Source organism: Pisolithus orientalis (genome assembly GCF_024613125.1).
Source record: "Pisolithus orientalis strain OTSU chromosome Unknown F5J12scaffold_91, whole genome shotgun sequence".
Taxonomy (NCBI): Eukaryota; Fungi; Basidiomycota; class Agaricomycetes; order Boletales; family Pisolithaceae; genus Pisolithus; species Pisolithus orientalis.
Window position 1 is genome coordinate 82,992 of NW_026260872.1, and position 10,986 is coordinate 93,977.

General features: G+C 51.3%; 4 protein-coding genes across 4 annotated transcripts; 2 read left to right on the plus strand and 2 right to left on the minus strand.

Moving 5' to 3' along the window:
• Window positions 1-776: 776 nt before the first annotated feature.
• On the plus strand, window positions 777-2,898 carry F5J12DRAFT_728741 (uncharacterized protein; the record flags this gene model as incomplete). The annotated part of the gene is made up of 6 exons (XM_051741906.1): window positions 777-2,017; window positions 2,071-2,105; window positions 2,164-2,222; window positions 2,273-2,460; window positions 2,512-2,548; window positions 2,602-2,898. 6 exons carry the CDS (start codon window positions 777-779, stop codon window positions 2,896-2,898), a joined length of 1,857 nt encoding a protein of 618 aa, XP_051594555.1.
• A 562-nt stretch (window positions 2,899-3,460) lies between these two features.
• Window positions 3,461-5,363, minus strand: F5J12DRAFT_898700 (major facilitator superfamily domain-containing protein; the record flags this gene model as incomplete). Its single annotated transcript, XM_051748127.1, has 9 exons — window positions 3,461-3,578; window positions 3,650-3,710; window positions 3,796-3,983; window positions 4,040-4,253; window positions 4,305-4,521; window positions 4,575-4,591; window positions 4,652-4,881; window positions 4,940-5,020; window positions 5,077-5,363. 9 exons carry the CDS (start codon window positions 5,361-5,363, stop codon window positions 3,461-3,463), a joined length of 1,413 nt encoding a protein of 470 aa, XP_051594556.1.
• Window positions 5,364-6,267: 904 nt separating this feature from the next.
• F5J12DRAFT_775064 (uncharacterized protein) lies at window positions 6,268-9,473 on the minus strand (the record flags this gene model as incomplete). Its single annotated transcript, XM_051742301.1, has 7 exons — window positions 6,268-6,800; window positions 6,859-7,312; window positions 7,371-7,445; window positions 7,504-7,888; window positions 7,971-8,436; window positions 8,657-9,016; window positions 9,088-9,473. 7 exons carry the CDS (start codon window positions 9,471-9,473, stop codon window positions 6,614-6,616), a joined length of 2,313 nt encoding a protein of 770 aa, XP_051594557.1. The 3' UTR covers window positions 6,268-6,613.
• A 644-nt stretch (window positions 9,474-10,117) lies between these two features.
• Window positions 10,118-10,986, plus strand: F5J12DRAFT_973694 (ATP synthase; the record flags this gene model as incomplete). Its single annotated transcript, XM_051750126.1, has 4 exons — window positions 10,118-10,294; window positions 10,362-10,427; window positions 10,630-10,710; window positions 10,764-10,986. Coding segments are annotated over 4 exons (547 nt in total), but the record flags the coding sequence as incomplete, so codon positions are not given.

A 10,986-nucleotide genomic window follows, 5' to 3' on the forward strand; every position in this document is an offset into this window, starting at 1 on the left:
AAGCGCAAACCTGTGAAGGATAAATACCTTGATGACTGGGGCAGAATGCGTGATTTGAATATTTAACTTGGCTCAGCTCGTTTCGGGAGTGACAACAAGTGGACCTTACGTGTATAATACTTTTTGAATTCGGCAAGGAGAGTAAGACATTAGAGGTATGGTGTAGAGAAACGACCCACATTGGAATGGATTCATGCGAGTTTTGTGTTTTGTAATCTGTCGACTCAATGTCGACTAGGTTGCTGTAGTACGGTGATAGTCACATCACGTGTTACATAATATGACAAGATGTGATATCCCAATTTGGAAGTGATGATATCCTGCCAAGCTATTGGCCAAGCAAACCTCCGCTCATAACCACCCTCACCGCAGGCCAGGAAGACCGGTGACGGACGCTTGCAAAGGTTCATCGTTCAACAGGAACAGACATCCCAGTGTCATATCAATCTAAGATAGGTCCTGCGGGCACAACTAATATGAGCGGTGGTAATGGAGTAAGTACATAATGGCAGTTTGCCAAGGACCCATCTACTCCCAGTCACCTCATTAAGCGCTCAAATACCTGTGCATTTTCTGATTGGGTTCTTGGAGCTTTTTCACGAAACTTATCTTGGCGTTTTCCAGGTTTATGGTGGACCAGCCTCGACTGACCCAGCCACCCAACCCAAGTCTCTGCACCCTCAGGTGAGCATCACCATACTGTTTTTGCATTGTTATCAGTGGCCCGTTGTCTCTCCGACACCGGACTTCTCCGCCGGTGCATATCCCGTACCACCATGATCGAGTCACCTGCCTCTGAACCCATTCCACGTCGCCGCCGAAGTAGCTGGTTGCAATGGTATGGTCAACAGCCAAAGGACACCGGCGCCTTTACCTCTCATCAGGACGGTGGTATCTCTTCCCCTCCTCCAGAGAGGAGACACACATTCTCTGTTTGTGACACGAGTGTAAACACTCCTCGCCCAGTTTCACGTGGGTCCTCGAGACCGAGCACCCCCAGAGGAATCTCATCTGCTGCATTTTCTTTATTCTCTTCATTCCAAACATCTCCTCATTTCCCTTCGTGCGTACAGGCCGATCAGAATTCTGATGACCACGCATCCCAATTCTCCACCTCTCCCAACCCACTGCCAAACCCTGCGAAGCCAGAGCTGTCTTCCCGTCCGGCTGGCTCGTTTGGAAAGATGGCATTCAATTCCATGCTAGGTGGCCTCTCTGCGTTGTCTCTCTCACGTACTTCAGCAACCGACGACAAAGACAAAGAATCCCGGGGACGTAGCTCGAACAAGAGCAAGCCCCGATCATCATCTTTCGTCTACCCCTCCAACGGGAAAGAAAAAGACGGTGCATCGACGATGTCCAAAGATTCTCATCGCGCACGCTCCCAGTCTCCGTTCTCCCTTCGTCGTTGGCGCTCCCGTGATCGCGAGTCCTCTCCCACCCCCCTCCCCCTCGAGGAGTCTGACTGTGAATCCTTCATCTCAAAGCGCTCTCCCGCAGTTCGTCCCCGCACCGCTTTCACCGATGACCCTGATTCAGGTTCCGAATATGCTGGTGAAGAAACTGAAGACGAAGAAGACGACTGGAGCGACGATATGATCGGGATTTACGACACCCTCACAGAGCGTAACACAGAGCAGAACGCCTCTTTAATGAGCGAGATTGATGCGGATGCGGATGCTGCATTTGATCCCGACCCTCATGGCGAGGGTGTAAACGTCATTATACCTCCAGAGCCATACTTCCCATCCACCCTGAATCGTACGAGTTTCAGCTCGTCACGCGGGAAGCGAGGGGCACCAAAGAGGAAGAAATCTCGACCACATGAGTTGCTACCCCTCTCGACATCCAGGCCTCTATTCCAGCGTGATCGATGTACCATTACCATCGTCCAAGGAGACCCAGTCGCTTCTGAAAGGAGAAAGAAGACGTACGTGGTAGCGAGCGATTTAAGTGAAGAAAGCAGGTATGCTGTTGAGTGGGGAATTGGAACGGTATTGCGTGATGGCGACGAGATGTGTGTATTTCTCTCTCTTTCGCTCTTGTCAGTACTATATTGATTACCCACAGGCTCATCGTAACAGTAGTGGAGAACGAGAACAAAGGTTTGGTCGCTTGTGATATCGTCGTCAGAAACCCTTGCCGATGCCGTTGTATTCCTAGTCGATCCCATCCTTCCCAACTCCACAGACCGTGCCACAAAATTGCGCAGTCAGCAAGAAGTACGTCGTTGATTGTGTGCGTTCTTTTTCCGTATCTAACTCGAACGCAGCGCCAAGGTCTCGCCTACATCCTCGTTCGACAGGCCACGTCGTTACTGCAACGAACGCGATTGAATGTGACGGTGTCTTGTCAAGCTTGGCACGCCAAGAACGCGCGTCACATGCTTCTTGATGTCGTGGATTACAACGAACCAACGATGTTGATCGTCGGGTCAAGAGGGTTGGGACAACTCAGAGGGTACATTTTACGGTTGCCTTGACCTCGTTCAGAGAACTGATGCTACTGCAGTATTTTGTTGGGTTCGACTTCGCACTACCTCATTCAGGTGCGCATCGATACATATTAGGTGTCTAGCCTTTCTGATTGCAGCCACTCCAGCGTTGTTCCGTCCCCGTCATGGTCACCCGCCGCCGCCTAAAACGACCCCCAAGGCGATCCGCCCACCTCGCCAAACACCGTGCTCGCGTCTCCCTCGCGGAAGCAGCTGGTATCGACCGTGTCGCAGCCAAGGTCGACCAGGACGTCGCCGTCCTGAGGGACGCGATGCAACGTGAAGACGAACGCAGAGGCGATAAACCGCCTATCCCAGAGGCCGGCGAGGTGGAAGACACAGCTGAAGGAGAAGGGGACGGCGCCGAGGGCGAAGGATATCTCGGCGTAAATGTGAGGGGCTAAAGATAGACGTTCATTATGGCGCGGAGCTTTGGTTACAGTCGGCGTCGCCGGTGGTTTCCGGGGCAACTCCCTTCTCTTTTTTGTTTTTGTCTAATGGTTTCAGCCAGTTTACGTGTGCGACTTCAGTATTTTGGCACCTTCGTGTACACTGAGCGCATGGTTGCTTTCGAATTTTATGGCCCTGCAGCTCTCCGGACGGAAATAGATTGCCGGTATTCTGACCAAAATCAAGTGGCTATTCGCTCATTTCCCCAGTTACCCAGAAAGTTCTGCATCTCTATCCTACAGGTCAAGCAAGTAAGAAAGTCCATAGAGTCCTCACGAAAATGCAGGGTACCGTCCCAGAAAATCCCTTTGCAATGGACAGTCTAAGCAACACCTCAAGTCTCAGGTTCTGTTGGGGTCACCAAACTCGGGCCAGCTGTTACCTGCTCCGTGCCAGATACATGCATCCTGAAAGTGTGTCGTAAAATTGGGTAACCAGGAAGAGAGCGGGAAGGAAAAAGGACGATAAAATCCGCGGAAAGGTCACCGAAAAGCGAATAAGGATTCTGGGGGTCACTTACAGCGTTTCGTCCTCAAGTTCGGTATGATCTTTGACGCGGAAGTATACCATCGGGAAGGCAAACAGCATGCCTGCGGCGCTCAATCCCCAAGTTGAGATAAATATGTTCATATAACTGTTCGTTGAAACATCAATGACGTGGAAAAAAGCCTGCATGACCAAGACATGTAGGATGGAAATACTCACGGTAACCCAACGCCATCTGCACGCCATACGCCAGCTGCGCCGCAAGATTGGAGGCACTTGTCTACCAAATTGCATATGTTAAGGATGGTATCCCTGAAGGTGAGCTGATGCAGAGGACGGCGTTCGCACACATCAGAGTAACTCACAGAACCCGGTGAAGACGGCTAGCTTGGCCATGTCGTTTGACATAGCACCCATAAGCCAATACGCGTATGTCTGCCACATTGAATCCAAGAATCCATAAAAGATCATGAGCCAGATATGTGCAGGGAACGAGCTATCATATATGTCGATTTTGTTGGAATTATTAGCTTCGGATGCACGAGTGTATGTCCTAGATGGCAAGGCGTTCAAAATCGTTGTTCACAGAAGGTGGAAAGTAAAACACACTTCTGGTAGAAATAAGACCATACATGGACAATGAAGACCATGGGAAAGACGATAACCCATCCAAGGAATGCACGAGTTCTGCGCCGGAGGCGCTTCTTGTCAAGAATGCAGTACCCAATGAAAACCGAACCAAAGATTTGAGCAGACCAATAGACGAAGTTGTTCAGACTTCGCGCACGAATGGTGAAGATAGCACCGTTGTAGTCATTGAACTCTGCAAAATGCGCTGTCAGCGAAATGCATACTCCAGACCATGGATACTGACGCCACGTATAGAAGTAGTTGCTGGCGAAGAACATTGGGAAGAGCAGTACAATCCAAGGGTCAGTTCTGAGCGCAATAAACAGGTTGAGGAACTCCGCCTTCCAGGATGGATGACGAACGAGGACGACCCTCGTGCCATCAGTCCGGGTCATCATCTCGGGATTGGTCATAAGAAGCGGAAGAAAGAATCCAGTAATAGTCAAAACCAAGAAACCAATCTGTGAGGAGCTTCGTTAGTGCTTGCCAACGTATTGACTTCAACGTGACTCACGTAAGTACCATTGCTCACTGCTCGCCGTCACGCCAGTCAGATATTATGCGCTATGTTCTATACGTCATGACACGCACCGCCGTTTGCCGTAGAGTGGAAATTCTCAGCAAAAGCGACGGCAGAGCCCACTACGCCACCCAAGTTGAAGATCGCCCAAAAGATACCGATGTACAAACCCTTCTGTGCCTCGGTGGGATATGCCATCATAAGTGAACCCTGTGCAGTCCATAGCATGGCTGCACAGACACCAAGGACGGCTCCCGACGCGATAACATATGCCGTCGCATTGGGATGAACGTTGACAACTCTGCGAAGGTCAAGATAGCGTAACCATGGGTACTATGAACGAAGAAGTTCAGACACACAAAAAGGAGGATATATAGAGAGGATATCCCAAAGTTCCCAGCATGAGAGTAGCGCGAGCTCCAAGGACATTACTGATCGTCCTTGAACCAAGGGTCAGTCGAAATATGTCGAAGGTTTAGAAGGCACCAAAACCTACCCTGAGAAGAAGCCGAAGAAGGCGAATGTAGCATAGAGAGCGGAACTAGCATTGGCCTGGGCCGTTGGGTTGACTTGACCACCACCACCAAGACCGGAGAGGGCGTTGTACATGCCGGGGCACATGAAACAGACGAAACCCAATAGTGCGACTTGGACGGTCGGATGAGAGGTGAATCCCTTCCATCCTGAGGGCCGTTCAAGAATCTCAACCTGCTGTGAGCCCTCGTATTCGCCGGTAGGCGTTCCACCGCCGACTTTTTCAGCTTCTACAACCGGGTCGGACATGGGTGAAGGTGGAGAACTACCGTGTAGAGGCGGGGGGATGTAAAACTAACCATACACTCGGTTCTGGGTATGAAGTACTTTAAGTATACAAGAATGGGCGTGTTATCGACGCACTTGTTTTGGGCGCGTGGGTAACACGTGGAGATGGGTCGCACCATGTGGGCACATGTCCACAATCTGACCTGCAGTGATGATAATTAAAGCCATATCAAGAGAGGCTCGCAATGTTCCCATTCCAGCTAGTATCTATCAGAGTCCCATGACCAGGCATTGCATGTCGGATCTCGATCAGCTCCGCTCGAGCGTCATCGCATGTTGATCCATTCCGGGTTGTTCCATTCAAGCCCATGTGGGTTGAAGCCTATCATCGGCAACTCACTAGAGTCGTGGAGCGGTTCCTGCGCTGAAATCGAGTGACGTTCCTCGCGGGATGATCCAACATCACGAGTTTCAACGTGCAGAGATATTCAGTGTAGATACTGATAATGTTGTAGACAAAGGACAGATATAGAGTAAATTCTACGAAAACGATCATTTACAACGGAACACATGGCTGTTCACTAGCAACTAGTGAGCTTGTGATCTTGTGTAGAGTGAACATGGCCTTCGTAGCGATCACGTGAATCTTATATAATCCACGTCGCCCATACTTAGTTCGAGAAATTGGCAGTGGCGGTGAAGGGCACCTGCCAATTTGCGGCGGGCGCACGCACGTGACCGCAGAGGCCGGGAATCCGTGACGTCACGGGCCTCAGCCACCTCGGCGCCACTGCCGGTAGGCTCGGCATGCCGTCGTGTGCCGTTGTTTGGGCGCCCTGCCCCTCGTTTAGGTTCAGCTTATGTCAGTGTCACAGTGATCACATCTCGCGATCGAGGACTCCCGAAGCTTCCGCGGGATCGAAAGCAGTTATGTACGGCGGTGTAGGACTACTCTCGAACGGACGTGTGAGTTAGGTAGAACAAACACATAATGGTATTGCGTGCGCACGCGCACGCTCAGGATATGATGGGTGGACGAATGATGCTTGCGATTAACGATGTTTGTGTTGTGCGTTGCGTACGTATGACAAGTCATAGGCTACTGCACATGTACGAGTATGCGACTAGTGATGTAGTACATCACGAGCTCGGGTGATGCTGGGGTGATAGTATCGACAAGTGAGTGATAGATGTATTAAGAGAAAGAAAACAAAAGAAGAAAAAAAGAACAGGATGGCAATGGTGGAACGACGACCTTGGTGTGATATGCATCAGTGCTGCTCGCTGACGCCCGAAGAAGAATCGTTGCAGACTTCTTCACTTGTGAGGCGACGATGGCGCTCCCCAGCTCCACAATACCGTTTGTGGGCGGCCAAGATCGCTTTGAGGAGTTTCGTGTGTCCTTGACCGACGGCACTTCCATAGACCTTGAGGAAGGTTTCCTCGTCTCCCTGGAATCTGGGGACCGTGTCAGAGGGACTTGGGCGAGTGGTAGAAGTGTGACAAGCTGACTTACTCGTCAAGGAATTCCGTCGCAATGACGCGTCGCTGAGAGTACTTCGTATTGAATTGACGGCCGCTCTTCCCATTGTAGTAGTGATAAGGCCAGTCCTTGAGCGGAATGTGCAGGTCAAGCCGTGGCTCCCCCTCCGTCCAGTGGCGTACTATGTCCCTCCAAGAGTCCGACTTTGCGGTCCGTGTCCCATCGGGACGCAAAACGGGCACGTCCGGGATGACAACTCCCAGAAGGGAGGTAGAGGCACGGGCCTTGGTCCTCTGGGGTCCGATCTGCGAAGGGAGGGACGTTGAGGGCGAAAGATCTGACGGTTGGACAACTTGCGGCATCCTGAACTGCGTTTGAGTCGGTTGTAAATTGAGCGTAGGTAGGTATGGCTGGGCTGCTGGCATGGAAGCGGACTGGATCGCTGGGGGCAACAAAGCCGTGGTCTGCGCAAGTGAACGCCGGTGGGCTGACCCATGCGGCTGGTCGGTTGGTGCGATGGAAGTCATAGAATGAATGAGACTCACCCGCTGTTGGCATGGAAGTGGACTGGATCACTGGGGGCGACGACGTTGTGGTCTGCGCAGGTGAATGTTGGTAGGCTGATTCATGCGGCTGGTCAGTTGGTGTGGTAGAAGTCACAGAATCAACGAGGCTCACCTGTTATTGGCATCGCTCGAGTGTTACTGCCGGTAGTGCCCTGGCGCAGCACAGGTCCAGAAGGGGCTGAATATGCAGAGGCCAAGGTTAGGGCCTTTATGACCAGGTTGCTCATGTCGCTGAGCTGTTGGCAGATCTCCCTTACATCTACTGAAAGTGAGCACGAGGTTTCCTTCACTTCCTTCACAGTCGTGTGTAGCGCTGCCATGTCGGCTGTTATCGATGCATGTGCCATGTTGAGTGCCTTGGTGGATGCTGGCCGGATGAGCGCAGCTTCGCCTGCGAGTGAACGATCACCTTCGCGCGGGACTGGTTGCAGCGCGTCGCTGTGGTCGTTTTTGTAGCAATTCAACTCGTCGAGGAGGTAGCGCATCAGTGTGTCGCGCTGCATAGTCGTGTGGAGCGAAAGGTAAGGAGTCGGTTGACTTTACTACACACCCAGATAGGAAGGAGGACGAAGTACTCACATGCTCACCTTCAGCCCATCCCCCCCACCACCGGACCCGCGCAAGGGTCCATCGCTGCCCCACTGGCGCAAACATGAAGCGGTATTGCACTCCACCATGACGGTAGCAATGCGTTGTGAACGTTCCGGGAATTCCGGACCCCACCACTGCCTCGTCGATCCATTTTTGGATTGTGTCATGGGAAAGCGGCTCACCCGGTTGCAGCACGCCATTTGTGCCAATCGCGGGGAAAAGGAAATCCTCTTCAGTCATCGGCCGGCCGAGATGGACAAGTTCGACCCATTTCATCCAGGACACGAGGCGCAGGAGGGTGTCACACGCCTTGCCCATATCCAGGCGTGGATAAATCTTGTAGCGATTGCCTGGTAAGTACCAACGAAAGGAGATCAGATAAAATGGGATATGCACAGATGGATATAAAGACAAACTTCGTAGGTCAGCTTCCCTCATCCCCTTATCTAACTTTCTCTGCCATCCCTTACAGTTTTTTAGGTGGATCTCGAAGTAAGCATTGCGCTCGCTAATGGTGAGGGAGAGTTCCTCGCCTCGAAGGTATTTCATGAACACGCCATCTATGACAGTCTTGTCAAGCTTGACATCCCCACGCTTTAGTTTCAGGAGCTCGTAGTTCCTGTCATAAGCCATGATCGAAAACGTTGTTGGTCAAACCACCTGCCAGGACTTACCTCGTCCAAAGCGTAAATGCGACAGCGCTAAAGGCAAGGTGTTCGAGGTGCCGTGTGACCGTTAGCTTCACTTTCCCATTCAAGGACTCGCCCGATGGCAGCGCTTTGTAGCCTATCGTCGCAAGACGAATGTATTGGAGTGGGGCGTCAAGTGGACAAAATGATTCTGACCAGGCAAGTATCTTATCCATGTATTCCTTCTTCATGGCACCCGAGTGCTTCCGTTCAGCTCCTTCGGAACTAACCTTGTGTCTGATAGATGCCATGACGTCGTCAACTTCTGCCGACAGGACTGGGTTGCCTTCCCATCGGTGATGGGCATCATTGTGATGCCACTTCCCGCGGAACGTCGCACCATCACTACACCGAAGGTATTAGTCTATGAGCATCAAGGAAAACTGAGCAATCATGCCACGCATGCTTCGTCCCACAACATCTTGAATCCCGCTCGAACACCGTCAATGGTGCTTTGGCTGCTATTTTCTTGGAACCCTCTCCATGAAAGGTAAAGGGCTAATGCTTTATCTGAGCACCTATTTGGCACGCGCTCAAACGCGTTCTTAAAATTTGGATCACTGTAGATTTCAGAGTCCTCTCCGGTGTGATTTGGAGTCGGTGGTGTCCCCTCCTCTGGAAAATGGCTCTGCAGCCACGAGCGCACTCGGTGGACATGTCCCGAGTATGCCGCTCTCGTCTTGGCTGCCCGAAGGTGAGTTTCTTTGCCAGCTTCTTTAATTCGGTGGGCAGTATGCAAGCTAGGTAGTTCTTTCGCGGTGGATACCCTTGCCCTCTTTTTGGGCTTGTCTGGGGACGACATGGCATGCTTGGTCCCAGATGCCTTCTGTCTGACCATCGCGACAGGATATTCAGTTACCGGTCATAAACTGATTGGACGCGGCAAGGTGGGAGTTGTGATGTCACAAGTCTAAGGTAGTTATTTGCAATACATGTACTACGAAGTGCAATGAATTCTGAGGACTAGTGTAAATATGGTGCAGCTATAGCTAGATATTTCTAGTTTTGTCCACAAAGTATCGCATTGGCGCCCAGGATTGCACTGAATACACAAGGCATTTGGTTGATTCATCTACATCCGCTAACGGTTTGTGTACTCACAGTTCGCCTTGAAGCCGCGTTAACGCACAGTGCCCACCGTTGCCCACATGATCAATGCGTACGTTTCCTCAGTCCAACTATTGAACCAAGCCATGTTAGCTGATGATCTCACCTCCAGCGGTGTCACGAGCACATCAAATTCCCTTCCTTCTGAGTGTGCTTCAGAAACCATAAATTCCTTCTCGTCCTCCCAAAATCTCCTCGGTACTGGCCTTCCTGCTATGGCACATCAAATCCCCTCCCGTCCTCGCCAAACCTCATCACCGAGACTGGCACTGCAATCCTCGGTACTGGCCTACTTGCTACAGCACATCAAATCCCCCTCCTTCTGAGCGTGCTTCATAAATCGTAAATCCCCTCCCGTCCTCACCAAACCTCATCATCGAGGCTGGCACTGCAATCCTCGGTACTGGTGTTCCTGCTATGGCCATCTCTCAAGAAGTCTATGTTGTGAATGAGGAAACTGTGGTCGCAGCAGGGACATTCGTCCTCCCTGCTTACATTGCTAAGGTATGTGGTTCTGTTAATACGCTGTTACATACACTCATAATCATGTGCCTAGCTTATCAGTGGGCCCGACTGTGACTAGGTCAATGGCCACATTGAACGTGTCAAGACCGCCTTGGAAAACTCGCGTGCTGAACATACTCGGGCTGTAAAAGACCGCATCAACTCTGTTAAACAGGGGACATCGTGTTGCTATCGAGCATGTCAAGACCACCTTGGAAAACTCGCGTGCCAAACATACTCGGGCTGTAAAAGACCGCATCAACTCTGTTAAACAGATGAGGGACATCGTGTCGCTATCGAACGTGTCAAGACCGCTTTGGAAAACTCACGTGCCGAGCATACTCAAGGCTGTAAAAGACCGCATCCGCTCTGTCAAACAGATAAAGGACGTCATGTCGCTGACGCAGGGGCTCTTTCCCGTTTCGAAGGTCGGGGCGTGGTCTTTTAGTATTTTAGATCTAACGTGATATGATGTATATAGGAAACTGCCTGGTTGGAGGCAGAAGCGTTTATCCAGCATCAAAAGGTTGCACTGGCATCCGAGCTCAAGACCGTCCCAGACAGCTGGGTGCGCTACGAGCAACGGCTGAAGGAGAGCGAGCAGGTTGAGCTTGCAAAAACTATCATTGCAAGGATTACATCCGATCTCAGGGACGAGAAGATGCAGGAGGAGATATTGGCCAACGCCGTGGTGGAGCTTGAGT